Here is a 16748-nt window from a genome sequence, read left to right on the forward strand (position 1 = left end):
ACACATGACAATAAACTGAAACGCCTCAGCTGCACACACTGTGCAGTCTGAACAAATGTTTGTGCAAGCTCTGCTTTCTTCCAGCAGCGTGCTCTTCCTCATGCCACATAAGCCAACTCTCTCTCTCTCTGGGCCTCAGCATGTTTTGTGTTCAAAGGAAGTGAGATCTTTTTTCCAGCGCATGAACTGCGAGGGTTTTGGAAAGATCGACAAACCTCTTTGCGTTTCCTGAAAGATCCACAGCGTAAACAGGAGGCTGCGATGCCCGGCCACAATGAATAGGGCCCGTCAAATCAAGAAGAATGCGCCGGGATAATACTGTCATTGTTTCCCCCATAATTGGCTCCATTTTCAAAGTCAGGCATCAGTGATGACAACTCTTAAAATAGTACATTTTGTGATGTAGAGGGGTTTGTTACTGCCTGTCATGTTCATAAATGATAGGAGCAGAATTAGGCCATTCGGCCCATCAAGTCTACTCCGCCATTCAATCATGGCTGATCTATCTCTCCCTCCTAACCCCGTTCTCCTACCTTCTCCCCATAACCCCTGACACCCATACTAATCAATATTATATCTATCTCTGCCTTAACTATATCTATTCCACAGCCTTCTGTGGCACAAATTCCACAGATTTACCACCCTCTGACTAAATAAATCTCTCCTCATCTCCTCCCTAAAGGAATATCCTTTAATTCTGAGACTGCAACCTTTGGTCCTAGACTCTCCCACTAGTGGAAACATCTTCTCCACATCCACTCCATCCAAGCCTTTCACTATTTGGTAAGTTTCAATGAGGTACCCCCTCATCCTTCTAAACTCTGGTGAATACAGGCCCAGAACCGTCAAACGCTCATCACAGGGTGAATCTTTATGTACAATAGGCATTGTTTATGGTGCCAGTGCTGCAGGAGTGTAGAGTTTAGAAGGCTGAGGGGGGGACCTCTTCGAAACTCACCGAACAGTGAAAGGCCTGGATAGAGTGGACGTGGAGAGGATGTTTCTACTATTGGGAGAGTCTAGGACCAGAGGGCACAGCCTCAGAATAAAAGGACGTTCCTTTGGAAAGGAGATGAGCAGGAATTTCTTTAGTCAGAGGGTGGTGAATCTGTGGAATTCATTGCCAAGTCATTGGGTATATTTAAGACGGAGATTGATTAGTGCAGGTGTCAGCGGATACGAGGAGAAGGCAGGAGAATGGGGTTGAGAGGGAGAGATTGATCAGCCATGATTGAATGGTGGAGTAAGACTCGATGGGCAGAATGGCCCAATTCTGCTCCCATGACCGATGAACAAGAGATAATGAGTACAGCCCTCAGTGACCCTTGCCTCGTTAAGTTTAGTTTGAATCTTCTATTTTGACCCCGTCTGGGGACACCAGAGCTGTTGAGCTTGCTGTCACTGTCCTTATCGTGGCTGCTACATCACCTCTGCCACATAACCAGAGCGGTTCTGTTGCAGACGTCTCAGTTTGAAATAATAGCCGTTCACACTGAACGGATGTTGAGGGTGGGGAGGTTTGTGGTGTGTCGTTTGTTACAGCTGGGTCAGTAGCATTGTTGGGGTGCAATGGTGGAGTATCTTTAGTTTCGTTTTCTTTAGTTTAGTTTAGATAAACAGCTTGGAAACAGGTTCTTCGGCCTTCGAGTCCATGCCAAACAGCGATCACCCGCACACTAGCAATATCATACACACTAGGGAAAATGTTTACAGAAGCCAATTAAGATCATAAGAGATAGGAGCAGAATTAGGCCATTCGGCCCATCAAGTCTACTCCGCCATTCAATCATGGCTGATAGACAATAGACAATGGGTGCAGGAGTAGGCCATTCGGCCCTTCGAGCCAGCACCGCCATTCAATGTGATCATGGCTGATCATCCACAATCAGTACCCCGTTCCTGCCTTCTCCCCATATCCCCTGACTCCACTATTTTTAAGAACCCTATCTAGCTCTCTCTTGAAAGCATCCAGAGAACCTGCCTCCACCGCCCTCTGTGGCAGAGAATTCCACAGACTCACCATTCTCTGTGAGAAAAAGTGTTTCCTCGTCTCTGTTCTAACTCTATCTCTCCCTCCTAACCCCATTCTCCTGCCTTCTCCCCATAACCTACAAACCTGTATGGCTTTATAGTGTGGAAACCAGAGCACCCGGAGAGAAGCCACATGGTCACCATGAATGTACAAACTCCATACAGACAGCAGCCGAGGTCAGGATGGAAGCTGGGTCTCTGGTGCTGTGTGGCAGCAACTCTACCGCTGCACCACTAATTGCAGGCAGACATGGCTGGAAGGTGTCTGTGCTGCATCTTCCCCCCCTCACCCCCTCCCTGCCAGGCTCCATGGTGGCACCCCCCACGGCAGCAGAGAGGGTGGATCTGAGCTCCCACACAGACCTGTCCACAAAGAGTTAAAAGTGGGATGTCCCAGATAGGACAATGGAATTCTTACTTACTTCAGCACAACAGAATATGGAAACATAATACACTGTAAACAATATAATAAACGAGAGAGAAAAAAAAGTTCATTGTGTGCATATACACACGTCTTCACAAGTACACGCACACACATACACACAAAAAGCAAGCTATAATAGTGCAATTATGACACTGTCTATGTAGTTCAGAGCTTATTCAGGGTGCAGGGTGAAGTTGCCACTGACACTGCTACACACAGGGAGGTTCACACCGTGGTCCTGGTGAGGCCTGAAACCAGAGCCCCATCTGTGCTTGCTGTTGGATGTAAATGACAACACCTTGTAACCCAGTTCTCCGAGCCCTGTGATAATCCACCAACCAACCTCACCTGCCGACGCAGGAACTGCAGGCGCTGGACTCCCGGGCAAAGCATGACGTCCTAGAATCCATGAGTCAGGCAGCATCTGTGGAGGGAATGGACAGGCGACATCCAAAACATTTAGGTTTATGATTTATTTTTGTTTTGCATGCTATCCAAATAGAGAGAGCAAAGAGGAAAGATACAGAGTGCAGAATGTAGTTCTCAGCAATGCAGTGCATCAGTTCCAGAGACAAAGTCCAATATCCACAATGGGGTAGAGGTGAATCGGACAGTACCCTAGCTTATGGAAGGACCGTTCAGCAGCCTGATAACAGAGGGGAAGAAGCGGTTCCTGAGTCTGGTGGTGCGCGCTTTCAAGCTTCTGTATCTTCTGCTGGATGGGAGCGGGGAGAAGAAGGAATGACCGGGGTGGGACAGGGACAAGTCTTTGATTATGTCAGCTGCTTTCCCGAGGCAGCGTGAAGTGAAGATGGAGTCAGTGGTGGGGAGTCTGGTCTGTGTGATGGGCTGGGCTACGTCCACAACTCTGCAATTTCTTGCGGTCTTGGGCAGAGCTGTTCCCAAACCCAGCTGTGATGCAACCCAAGATAGACGCAAGATGCTGGAGTAACTCAGCGGGACAGGCAACATCTCTGGATAGAAGGAATGGGTGACGTTTCGGGTCGAGACCCTTCTTCAGACAATATGCTTTCTCTGGTCATCTGTAGAAATTGTTATGAGGCATTGTAGACATTCCAAATTCCTTTCTAAGAAAGTTGTGGTATTCACAAGGTCCCAAGTTATAGTAGAATTAAGCCATTCGGCCCATCGAGTCTACTCCACCTCACATTTTCCTGCCTTCTCCCCATAACGCTTGACACACATTCTGATCAAGAATTTGTCTATCTCTGCCTTAAAAATAAAATATCCACTGACTTGGCCTCCACAGCCCTGTGGCAATGAGTTCCACAGATTCACTACCCTCTGACTAAGGAAGTTTCTCCTCATCTTTCTAAAAGAGCACCTATTAATTCTGAGGCTATGACCTCTGATCCTAGATGCTTCCACCAATGGAAACATCCTCTCCACATCCACTCTATCTATGCCTTTCATTATTCTGTAAGTTTCAACGAAGTCCCCCCTCAACCTTCTAAACTGCATCAAATGCTCATCATATGCTAACCCACTCATTCCTGGAAACGTTCTTGTGAACCTCCTCTGGACCCTCCCCAGAGCCAGCACACCCTTCCTCACATATGGTGCTCACATTTGTTCACAGTGCTCCAAATGTGCCTGACCAGTGCTTTATAGAGCCTCAGCATTACATCTCTGTTTTTGTATTCCAGTCCTCAACATAAATGCTTGCATTAAGTTTGCCTTCCTTACTACTGATTCGACTTGCAAATTAACTTTTTTGGAGTCCTGCACCAGCACTCCCAAGTCCCTTTGCACCTTCGACATCTGGATTCTCTCTCCATTTAGAAAATAATTACGCCTTTATTCTTATTCCAAAATGTAGGACTCCCCCTTTTGCTGTACTGTATTCCATCTGCCACTTCTCTACCCACTCTCCCAACCCGTCCAAGTCCTTCTGCAGAGTCACAGAGTGTTGGCAGCAGTGTTCAACATGATTGGACCTGGACACATTCATATTTACACCCATGAACTTGAAGTTCTTGTCATCTCCACTTGATTGTAGCTCTATTGATGTAGTCTGAGGTGTGCTCCCTTTCCCCTCCCCACTTCCTGAAGTCCATGATTTGCTGACAGTGAGGTGGCTGTTTGCTGCGGTTTGGGCAAGTGGGCAGGGTAAGTAAGACCTGTTCTGCTGCTGCAAGTAACAATTTAATTGGTCCGCTTCAGAATATAAGACAATAAAACACTCTTGACTCTCTTCAATGATCAATGATTCAATGATCAATCAATGCTCATCAACAATCAATGAATAATAAAACACAGTGCAGGAAGGAACTGCAGATGCTGGTTTACACCGAAGATAGACACAAAATGCTGGAGTAACTCAGCGAGACAGGCAGCATCTCTGGAGAGAAGGAATGGATGACGGAATGGGTGAATGGGTCACGTCCCAAAACGTCACCCGTTCCTTCTATCCAGAGCTGCTGCCTGTCCCGCTGAGTTACTTTAATAATAAAACACTCTTGACTCTTGGATGGAGTCATTGGTGAGAATTAAGCTTTCTTTTGGCAGTCTTCTTATCGAGTCCACACACAAGATTAGAAGTTGTTCAGCCAGAGACACACTTCTTGGCATCTGCAAACAATGGAGTCTGTCTTGTCGCTTCTTGTGCATCGTGTGTGTGGTGGTGGAAAGATTGGTGGAAACAGGGCCGCGATCGACGTGAACGCTCTTTCCCTGGCCGTGAGAGTGGTTTATTCCCAGTTACCCATTGTAGATTTTGCAGTTATGTATGGGAAGTACAAACGTGTACTCTATACGTGCCGGCTGTCCACGGTAAACGTTGGGATTACTGGTGACATCTCTCATTTCCTTTGCAAAACACATTTGGCTCTGTGCATGTAGCTCTCTGTATTTCAACATCACATGCTGACAAAGCTGTGAAAAGATAACCCTGACCTAATTTTTTTGTTGCAAGTAGAGTTTAATGACTTGGGACTTGTTAAGAAGTCTGCTCTGTGTTATGTTCCATTCCCTGGCTTAACCGATGATCAGTGCTCTGTTGCTGTGTGTGACACGAGAAGGTTGCTCTCGCTGTGTGACAATACTGTCATTGACATGGGTCAACAACTGTGAGCCATCATGTCTGGCTGCATTCAACATGAACTGCTGAGGCTGTCTGTGTGAAGGCCAGGGTCAGTACAGAACCATCTCCACTGTCTCGGGACCAGCCCCTTCTTCAGAAGAAGTCTGACTTAGGGTCTCGACCCGAAACGTCACCTATTCCTTTTCTCCAGATATGCTGTCTGACCCGCTGAGTCAGTCCAGCTTTTTGTGTCTATCTTCAGCATCTGCAGTTCCTTCCTGCACATCTCCACTGTCTGTTTAGTTTAGGGAGATACAGAGTGGAAATACATACTGCATTTCGTTGTCTTTGTACTGTACACTGACAATGACAATTAAAGTTGAACCTAAATCTGAATCTGAATCTGAAACAGGCTCTTCAAGAGTCAAGGTAGACAAAACAGCTGGAGAAACTCAGCGGATGAGGCAGCATCTTTGGAGTGAATGAAATAGGCAACGTTTCAGGTCGAGACCCTTCTTCAGACTGATGTGAGGGTTGGGGCGGGGGGGGAGGAAGAAGAAAGGAAGAGGCGGAGACAGTGGGCTGAGGGTGAGCTGAGAAAGGGAGGAGATAGCAGGGACTAGCTGAAATTAGAGAAGTCAATGTTCATACCGCTGGGGTGTAAACTGCCCAAGCGAAATATGAGGTGCTGCTCCTCCAATTTACGGTGGTCCTCACACTGGCCATGGAGGAGGCCCAGGTCAGAAAGGTCGGATTGGGAATGGGAGGGGGAGTTGAAGTGCTGAGCCTCCGAGAGATCCGGTTGGCTATTGCGAACCGAGCGGAGGTGTTGGACGAAGCGATCGCCAAGCCTGCGCTTCAAGAATGGTTTATTGTCATATGTCCCAGATAGAACAGTGAAATTGGTACCTGCAGTGTCCACCATAAAATACTTGTGCACACTATCTGGAAAGGGTGCAGAGATGATTATGACAGTGTTGCCAGGACTCGAGGGTGTGAGCTATTGGGAGATGTTGAGTAGGCTGGGTCTCTATTCCTTGGAGCGCAGGAGAATGAGTGGTGATCTTATAGAGCTGTATAAAATTATGAGAGGAATAGATTGGATAAATGCACAGAGTCTCTTGCCCAGAGTAGGGGAATCGAGAACCAGAGGGCATAGGTTTAAGGTGGGTGGAGGGGGGTAAGATTTAATAGGAACCTGAGGGGTAACTTTTTTATAGATAGGGTGGTGGGTGTGTGGAACGAGCTGCCGGAGGAGGTGGTTGAGGCAGGGATTAATGCAACATTGAAGAAAGATTTAAACCAGGTAACTGAATAGGACAGGTTTAGAAGGATATGGGCCAAATGCTGGCAGGTGGGACTAGTGTAGCCGATGTGGGCAAGTTTGGCCAAAGTGCTTCCACGTTGTATGACTGTGTGACTCTAGTTCGACGGTCTCCCACTTTCTTATCCACTTCCTCCACACTGGCGGCAATTCACAGAGGGCCAATTAACCGACATACCCGCACGTCTTTGGGTTGTGGGAGGAAACCAGGGCACCCAGATAAAACCCACACGGTCACAAGGAGAACGTGCAAACTCCACCCGGGGGCAGGATGAAACCTGGGTCTCTGGCGCTGCGAGGCTGCGGCTCTAAGCGCTGCGCCACTGTGCCGCCCTGGGTCACTGAACCCATCCTACAGCTCTGAAGGAGTTTTTTCCGGTCAGTTCTTGCACATATCCGTGCTAAATCTTTCAGGCACTGAGTTCCAAGTCATACTGTAGCTCTCTCAGTTGATAACTCTCCCTGATGTAGGAGAGATCTGGGCTAATGTTGAAGTACAGAGAGCCATGCGCACAGCTCAAAATGTGTTTTGCAAAGGAAATGAGGGATGTCAACAGAAAACCTCTCCAGGTCAATGTTTAGTGTGTAGGAACCAAAGATAGACACAGAGTGCTGGAGTAACTCAGCCGGGCAGGTAGCATCTCTGGAGAACATGATAGTTGATGTTTAGGCTGGGGACCTTTCTTCAGGCTAATTGTGGTGGGAGGGGGAGGATGATGCTGGATGAGAGGTGGGGGATGTGTTTGAAAGGCAGATGGTTGGCCAAAGGTTGGAGATGAACATTTTTGGATTGACGAGTTGCGAATTGTGAAGCTAGAGGAAGGAATGTAGGTCGTTAGAGGAGAGGAGAAGTGGGGTGTAGGGGAGAGAGAAGGGAAGGTAGGAGGGGAAAGGGGATTTGCTGAGGTACCTGAAATTAGAGAATGTCCTTACAATTGAGTTTTAAGCTGCCCAAGTGCAATGAGGTGCTGTACCTCTCGTTACTGAATAGCTAAATAGGAATGAGCAGCCCATGCCCACCTTACAGTTGACCCCATATTTTAGTTTAGAGATACAGAGCGGAAACAGGCCCTTCGGCCACCGAGTCCACATCGACCAGTGATCCCCGCACACTAACACTATCCTACACACACACTAGGGACAATTTACATTTATACCAAGCCAATTAACCTACAAACCTGTACGTCTTTGGAGTGTGGGAGGAAACCGAAGATCTTGGAGAAAACCCATACATGTCATGGTGAGAACATACAAACTCCGTACAAACAGCACCCGTAGTCAGGATCAAAGCCGGGTCTCTGGCGCTGTAAGGCAACAACTCTACCCGCTGCGCCACAGTCCCACCCTAATATCCTGAGAAGTAAATACTCTTTCTCTGCCAAAATAACGATTGCTTATATCTCTGTACGGAGTTTGCACATTTCCCCTGTGACCACGTGGGTTTTCTCTGGGTTCTCTGGTTTCCAGCGACACGCCAAAGACATGCAGGTTTGTAGGTTCACCGGCTTGGGGAAAGATTATAAATGGACCCCAGTGTGTAGGTTAGTGATTGATGGTCGGCATGGACTTGTGAGGGCCGAGGTGGCCTGTTTCCACGCTGTATCTCTAGAAAGTAAAGTCTAATCTCATGATCTGAAAATCTAAAGTCAAGTCGATATGTTCCCTTGTAGAATGACTAACTGTGAAATGTGATCAAAACCAGGTTACTGCTGAGTGAATCAGAAATCATCGATGTGGCAGACCTTCATCTACAGTATCTTATTGAATGTGTGGAGCTGTGTTGATGGCATATTGAAGGTTTCACTATTATTACATTTAAAGTTAGCAATTCACTGTTGGAGCAGCAGTGACCCCTAGTGTCCTCCCACGAGAGGTCCCTCTGGTCCTGTCACAATTCCGCTCTTTGATCTCTGACCATTATAATGCTGTTCCATTATATCTCTTTGGAGTATTGCGTGCAGTTCTGGTCGCCCCATTACAGGAAGGTTGTGGAGGCTTTTGAAAGAGTGCAGAGGAGATTTACCAGAATGGTAGACACAAAATCCTAGATTAACTCAGCGGGACAGGCAGCATCTCTGGAGAGAAGGAATGGATGACGTTTCGGGTCAGTAGAGAACCGTCTCCACTGTCTTTGGTCGAGACCCATCTTCAGAAGAAGGGTCTCGACCCGAAATTCACCCAGTCCTTCTCTCCAGAGATGCTGCTTGTCGCGCTGAGTTACTCCAGCTTTTTGTGTCTATCTTCAGTTTAAACCAGCAGTTGCAGTTCCTTCCTATACATTTACCAGAATGATGTGTGGATTAGAGGGGTATTAGGTATAGTGAGACGTTGGACAGGCTTTAGACTTTATTTTAGTGATATAATGTGGCCCTTCGGCCCACCGAGCCTGTGCTGACCATCGATCAACCATTCACACGAGTGCCTGTACACGAAGACTATCCTACACACTAGGGACAATTTTAGATGTTTAATGAAGCCAATTAACCTACAAAACTGCACGTCTTTGGAATGTGGGAGGAAACCGGAGCACCCGAAGAAAACCCACGCAGTCACAGGGAGAACGTGCAAACTCCGTACAGACAGGACCCGTGGTCGGGATCGAACCCGTGTACATGGCTCTGCGTAGTAGCAGCTCTACCACTGTGCTGCCCCCTACTGTCCAACTCCCCCATCTTTCCCCACACTTACCTTACCATTTTATGGATAGACAGAGTGCTGGAGTAACTCAGCGAGTCAGGCAGCATCTCTGGAGAACATGGACACAGAGTGCTGGAGTAACTCAGCGGGTCAGGCAGCATCTGTGGAGAACATGAACACAGAGTGCTGGAGCTCAGCGGGTCAGGCGGCATCTGTGGAGAGAAGGAATAGATGACGTTTTGGGTCGAGACACTTCTTCAGACTGAATCAGGGGAATGGGAAAGGAGAGATATAGACGGTAATATAGGGAGATATAGAACAAATGAATGAAAAATACACAAAAAAGTAATGAGATCAAGGAAATGTGGTGCCACAATGGTTCATTGTTGGCAGTGTGCCAGGTAATAACGAGTTATGCAACCTATTCACATATTTTTCTGGGAACCTTTTCCCCAGGCTGGGAATGTCAAAGACTAGAGGGATAGCTTTCAGGTAAGAGGGGCAACGTTTAAAGGAGATGTGCTGGGAAGTTTTTTTTATACAGAGGGTTGTGGGTGCCTGGAACACGCTGCTGGAGGTGGTGGTGGAGGCAGATACGATCGTGGTGTTTAAGAGACTTTTGGATAGGCACATGGATATGTAGGGAATGGAGATATATATTTCACGTGTAGGCAGATGAAGTTGGTTTAACCTGGCATCATGCTCGGCACGGACATAGTTGGCTCGTACGTCAGCGTGCCATCCCGTTCCTTAAGCACTTTGTTTTAGGTTAGATCTTATACGCTGATATACCTGAACCGTACCTATGTGTAATAAAGAAAAATATGAGCAGCTGGCTGCTTGTATTTACCTGCTAATCTGGTACATTTGACAATTTCTACATAATCTGGCATTTTGTCTTTTCATAGTCATAGAGTGAGGAAACAGACCCTTCGGCCCAAATGCCCCCGCCAACCAACATACCCCATCTACACTAGTCCCACCTGCCCATGCTTGGCCCATAACCATCTAAACCTGTCCTGTCCAGTGTCTCAAATATTATGATAGTCCCTGCCTCAGCTACCTCCTCTGGCAGCTCATTCCAAATACCCACCATATTAAATATAATATAATATAAAATAAAATATAATACCATTATAAAAAAAGGTTGCCCCTCAGGTTACTGTTAAATCTTTCCCCCGTCAACTTAAACCTTTCTCCCCTGGATCTCGATTCCCCTACTCGTAAGTAAATGTCTGCGCGATCACCTGATCTGTTCCTCTCGTGATCTTATACACATGGTGTATACACATAGTCACGGTGGCGCAGCGGTAGAGTTGCTGCCTTACAGCGAATGCAGCGCCGGAGACCCGGGTTTCATCCCGCCTACGGGTGCTGTCTGTACAGAGTTTGTACCTTCTCCCCGTGACCTGCGTGGGATTTCTCCTAGATCTTTGGTTTCCTCCCACACTCCAAAGACATAAGGGTTTGTAGGTTAATTGGCTTGGTAAATGTAAAAATTGTCCCTTGTGGGTGTAGGACAGTGTTAATGTGCGGGGATCGCTGGTCGGCGCGGACCCGGTGGGCCAAAGGGCCTGATTCCATGCTGTATCTCTAAACTAAACTAAACAGTAACAAAATCCAAGCAAATGAATTTGTTTGAATCACCATTGTTTGAAACTTCATTTACTTGAAGCAAGAATGAAGAGATGTGTAAATCTAAGTTAATTTAGACACAAGAGAGATGCTACCCGGACCGGCCAAGGTCAAGGTCAAGAGGCAGCAATCAATGAGCTTGATTTTAATTGCGCTCTTTTTAACTTTCCAGCTGCGGTTCTGAAGTATGAAAATAACGTGATGAACATCAGACAGTTCAACTGCTCCCCACACCCGTACTGGCTGCCCAACTTCATGGATGTCTTCACCTGGTCCCTGCCCTTCGTGGGGGAGAAAGGTTAGTGACGTCACCTCGTGCCGGGGCTGAGGGCGCACTGCGCCGCTCTGTTTATTTGTACCAAACATAATTGATTCAATTATTTACAATAATATGTACAGTGTGAAATAAATCGAAACAAAACCCTCCATCATAATACAAGCCAAACAAATATTCTTCAGGGAGCCCGTGGACAGCGCGTAGTCCCTCTCTAACAACACCCGGGCGCAGATGTAACCCCCGAAAATAACAATTGTTGTGTATATAAGATACTTTTAATCTAGATGCCTCACCGGGCAATATTGAGGTAAAAATAGTGGTGCAGCGGTAGCGTTGCTGCCTCACAGCGCCAGAGACCCGGGTTCCATCCTGACTACGGGTGCAGTCCGTACGTTCTCCCCGTGACCGCGTGGGTTTTCTCTGGGTGCTCTGGTTTCCTCCCACACCCCAAAGACATGCAGTTTTTTAGGTTATTTGGCTTCTGTAAATCGTAAATTGCCCCGAGTGTGCAGGATAGTACTAGTGGACGGGGTGATCATTGGTCAGTGCGGACTCGGTGGGCCGAAGGGCTTGTTTCCACACTGTATCTCTAAACTCTAAACTATTATTGGTAATGAATCATTAGAAGTTTAGGGTTTGATGGTTTGCTCATTGCAGCTGATCACTGGGGCCTGAGATCACAGAGCTGTACAGCACAGAAGCAGGCCCTTCGGCCCATCTTGCCCATGCCGACCAACGGCACTCTAAGCTAGTGCCAACATAGAGGGGAGAAGTGTGGTTGCATTCGGCCCATATCACTCCCTCCTACGGTTGCCAACTTTCTCACTCCCAAATAAGGGACAAAAGGTCAAAATACGGGACAAATTCCCGACGGCAATTCGTTGGCCGTGGCTGGGTGAATGATGAGTTGGCCCGGGTGCTGGACTACACACATAATACGGGACAGTTGGCAACCCTACGTTCTGCCCACCTTGTCGATACTGAGCTAGTCTCATTTCCCTGCATTTGGCCCATATCCTGGGCTTGTATACTCTGGAATTTAGAAGGATGAGAGGGAATCTTATTGAAACATATAAGATTATTAAGAGTTTGGACACGCTAGAGGCAGGAAACATGTTCCCGATGTTGTGGGAGTCCAGAACCAGGGGCAACAGTTTAAGAATAAGGGGTAAGGCATTTAGAACAGAGATGAGGAATCACTTTTTCACACAGAGAGTGGTGAGTGTGGAATTCTCTGCCTCAGAGGGCGGTGGAGGCCGGTTCTCTGGATACTTTCAAGAGAGAGCTAGATAGGTCTCTTAAAGATAGCGGAATCGGGGATATGGGGAGAAGGCAGGAACGTGGTGCTGATTGGCGATGATCAGCCATGATCACATTGAATGGCGGTGCTGGCTAGAAGGACCGTATGGCCTACTCCTGCACCTATTGTGTATTGTCTACTGTCTAAACCCGTCCTATCCAAATCTGCCCAAATGTCCTTCTAAAGCTGTAATTCTATCCGCTTCTATAGCTTCCTCTGGCAGCTTGTTCCCCGCCTGGACTACCCTGTAATTTAAAAAAGTTGCCACTGACGCCCCCTTAGGTCTGTGCCCTCTAGTTTTAGAATGCTCTACTCTGGGAAAAAGTCTGTGAGCGTTCACCTTATCCATGCTCCTCATGATATTAGACACCTCAATAAGGTCACCCCTCAGCCTCCTATGAAAAAAGTCCCAGCCTCACCAACCTCTCTCTACAACTCAAGCCCGCACTAACAATATCCTTCACAATTTTTATCGAAGACAATTAACCTGTAAACCTAAAACCATAAGTTCAGAATCGGGCCATTCAACCCATCGAGTCTACACCGCCATTCAATCATGTCTGATCTATCTTTACCTTTTGACCCCCTTCTCCTGCCTTCTCCCCATAACCCCTGACACCCGTACTAATCAAGAACCTGTCAAACTCCACTTTAAAAATACCCATTCACTTGGCCTCCACAGCCGTCTGTGGCAATGAATTCCACAGATTCACCACCCTCTGGCTAAATGTCTGCACGTCTTTGGTGTGTGGGAGGAAACCGGAGGACCCGGAGAAAACCCACGCGGTCACAGGGAGAATGTGCAAACTCCGTACAGACGGCAACCGTGGTCAGGATGGAACCCGGGTCTTTGGCGCTGTGAGGCGGCAACTCTACCGCTGCGCCACCGTGTCGCGGCGGAGTTGTGGAACCAATGCTTGTGTATCACTGACCGTTACTCTCTCTCTCTCCCTCTCTCTCTCCCAGTGACTGAGATGTTGGTCAACGTGCTGAGTATCTGCTCTGATGATGAACTGATGACCGAAGGGGAAGACGGCTTTGATGGTGAGGAGTTATTAACCCCCACAAAACACAGACCGCTCTTGCTTAAGTCTTCCTCCAACAGCTTCCAGACAGCTAAACCAAAAACCACTTCAATCCCTTTCTCACTAACAGTTTTGTTCTACACCTACCTGTTTATCACCATCATTTATTTTCTAATTTTAATTTTCATCTTTTCCCATTGATGCTACGCATGAAAGGATTTGTTTCTAACAGCCCTGCCACTCAAGCAACATAGACTAATTAATGAGCAGGGGCTGTAACTCTTGTTGGACATTTTGTCTATTTTCACCGGAAGCTGCTCCCAACGTTAGGAATGGGTTGCCAGAACTCAGGCTATTGCCCACATCTAGAACCTAGTAAGCATCTCCAGAGAACACACGCTTCCCACTAGCATAAGATCCACATTAACCTTTGTAGACAGGTTCATGTCATTGGAGCAGAGTTAGGCCATTCAGCCCATTGAGTCTACTCCACCATTCAATCACGGCTGATCTATCTTTCCCTCTCAACCCCATTCTCCTGCCTTCTTTCCATAACCCTTGACACCCGCATTAATCAAGAATCTGTCAATCTGCTTAAAAATACCCAATGACTCGGCCTCCACAGCCAACTGTGGCAATGAATTCCACAGATTTGCCACCCTCTGGCTGAAGAAATTCCTCCTCATCTTTCTAAAGGTACATCCTTTTATTTCGATGGGCTTGGAAGTAACTAAAAACAAATGAAAAATGAAATAGCATCGGAGTCAAGAGCTCTGTAATGAGCTATGAGATTATCTAGCTGATTTGGGCCATGCGTCGAGAGGCATTTGCCTGAACCTGTCATTAGACTTTACAGATACAACATGGGAACAGGCCCACCGAGTCCGTGCCAACCAGCGATCACCTCGTACTCCAGCACCACCCTACACACTGGGGACAATTTACAATTTACAGAAGCCAATTAACCTACAAACCCACACGTCTTTGGAGTGTCGCTGGAAACCGTAGCACCCGGAGAAAACCCATGTGGTCACAGGGAGAAAGTGCAAAGTCCACACAGGCAGCACCCGTAGTCAGGATGGAACCCGGGACTCTGGCGCTGTGAGGCAGCAACTCTATCGCTGCGCCACCGTGCCGCCCATTACGGTCGAACGCCACTATCTTTCCCCACACTCAAACACAACTTACCTTTTCATATACCCAGGGAATCTTTTGCCCAGGCTGGGAATATCAAAGATCGGAGGGGCAAAGTTTAAAGGAGATGTGCGGGGCAAGTCTTTTTTAGTACAGAGGGTGTTGGTTGCCCTGAACGTGCAGCTGTTGATGGGGGTAGAAAGGATAAAAGCATTTGAGAGGTTTTTAGATAGGCACATGGATATGCAGGGAATGGAGGGATATGGACCACGTGCAGGCAGAGGGGATTAATATACCTTGGCATCATGTTCAGCACCAACACTTGGACAAAGATCCTGACCCTGTGCTGTACTGTTCGATGATCTATATTTCCCCAATTCTCTCTTCTTAACTCCAATTGAATTTGCTTCCAGTTGCCTTGCAGGCAATGGCATGCAGCCGCCCAGCACAGAAACAGGCCCTTCGGCCCACCTTGTCCATGCCGACCAAGGTGGCATGGCAGACTAGTCCCACTTGCCTACATTTGGTCCATATGCTGCTGAACCCTTCCTGTCCATAACCCAGTCTGTTCCAGATGCCAAAAGCTCATTGTGTAGAAACATTTGGCCCCTCTCCTTCCGATGCTCCCGTACATTCCCTTCGCTCCTTGTCTTCTGTTCACCAACCCACCCACAGGGTCTTCTCAATTTATGTTACAAACTCCTGTTTTGTACCCCGCTGTCACATAGAGGCATACAACACCCTTCACCCTAACTTTCGTGCCCCATCTAAGCTGCACCAATTTGCCCACGTTTGGCTCGTATCCCTCTAAACCTGTCCTATCTATGTACCTGTCCCAATGTCTTTTAAATGTTGTGATAGTCCCTGTCTCAACTACCTCCTCTGGCAGCTTGTTCCATTCACCCATCACCCTCTGTGTTGAAAAAGTTGCCCCTCAGGTTCATATTAAATCTTGCCCCTTTCACATTTAACTTGTGTTCTCTTGTTCTTGATTCCCCAACTCTGGGTAAAGACTCTGTGAATTCCTGCTATCGGTGATTTTATACACTGCTATAAGATCGCCCCTCAGACTCCTGCGTTCCACGGAATAAAGTCCCAGCCTGCACAACCTCACGCCATCAAGTCCTGGCAACATCCCCCGTTGCTTCACCTTCTGTGCTGCACAAATAGCCCTGGTTTCACTGGGCTCTGCACAGAATCGAACCCCCTTGAATCTGGGCCGTTCTAGTGACCTGTCCCGACACCTCACCCAAGCCCTCACTTCTCAACTGTGCAATGTCCACACCGCTGTAGCATAGTTGCCAATCAGACATGCAGTTAATGCGATTCCCCGTGTGCAGGATGCTGCATTATGTAGCGAACACCTCCCTCCCAACCTTAGCCGGCTAGCATTGAAGGGCTAATTATCGATCAAACAATTCAAGTGCCTTTATTTCCATCAACTTTTTTTTTTAATTTCCTCACTTAATTTGTTTCTTTTCTATTTCCACAGACTTTGGTTTTAATGCTTTTCCGTTGGTTCTGTCAGATACCTGTGTTTTTGTTCTCATTCTCCGAGCTCCTTACTGATCTTTCTATCTCTTTATTTTCTGGATTGTGTCATGAGAAGAACAGCTCATTTATGGCCAGAAGAAAGGTACAAATCAAGCGGCTTGTGGAAGGGCAAAGCTAGTAGACACTCTGGCACCATGCATTGTTTCTCTTGCACGAATTTCACCTGTCGGGCAGGCTTTCCCAATCCCTACACCCCCAGTCCCATGTGCAAGGAGGAAGGTTGCCGTAGCGCCCAGCAAGTCACCTATTGCTACTTTTGGAGAGGATTTTATAACATGTCCACAGATGAGATGGGTTGGCAGAACCTGTGCAGGTCTTTTGTCAACCTCTCTGCTTTTGTCTTCAGTAAAGCAAACCAAATGAG

At 47.3% G+C, this 16748-nt stretch overlaps 1 protein-coding gene across 1 annotated transcript in view; it reads left to right on the plus strand.

Annotated features, from left to right (window-relative positions):
- The window catches only part of LOC129702339 (protein phosphatase 3 catalytic subunit alpha), a 326632-nt gene that overhangs the window by 291013 nt on the left and 18871 nt on the right, over positions 1-16748 (plus strand). Inside the window, exons 9-10 of the mRNA XM_055644097.1 lie at positions 11267-11392; positions 13638-13715. Coding sequence (XP_055500072.1) covers positions 11267-11392; positions 13638-13715 — 204 coding nt within the window. The remainder of the gene's footprint in view (positions 1-11266; positions 11393-13637; positions 13716-16748) is intronic.

The sequence above is a fragment of the Leucoraja erinacea genome, chromosome 1 (assembly GCF_028641065.1).
Source record: "Leucoraja erinacea ecotype New England chromosome 1, Leri_hhj_1, whole genome shotgun sequence".
Classification (NCBI taxonomy): domain Eukaryota; kingdom Metazoa; phylum Chordata; class Chondrichthyes; order Rajiformes; family Rajidae; genus Leucoraja; species Leucoraja erinaceus.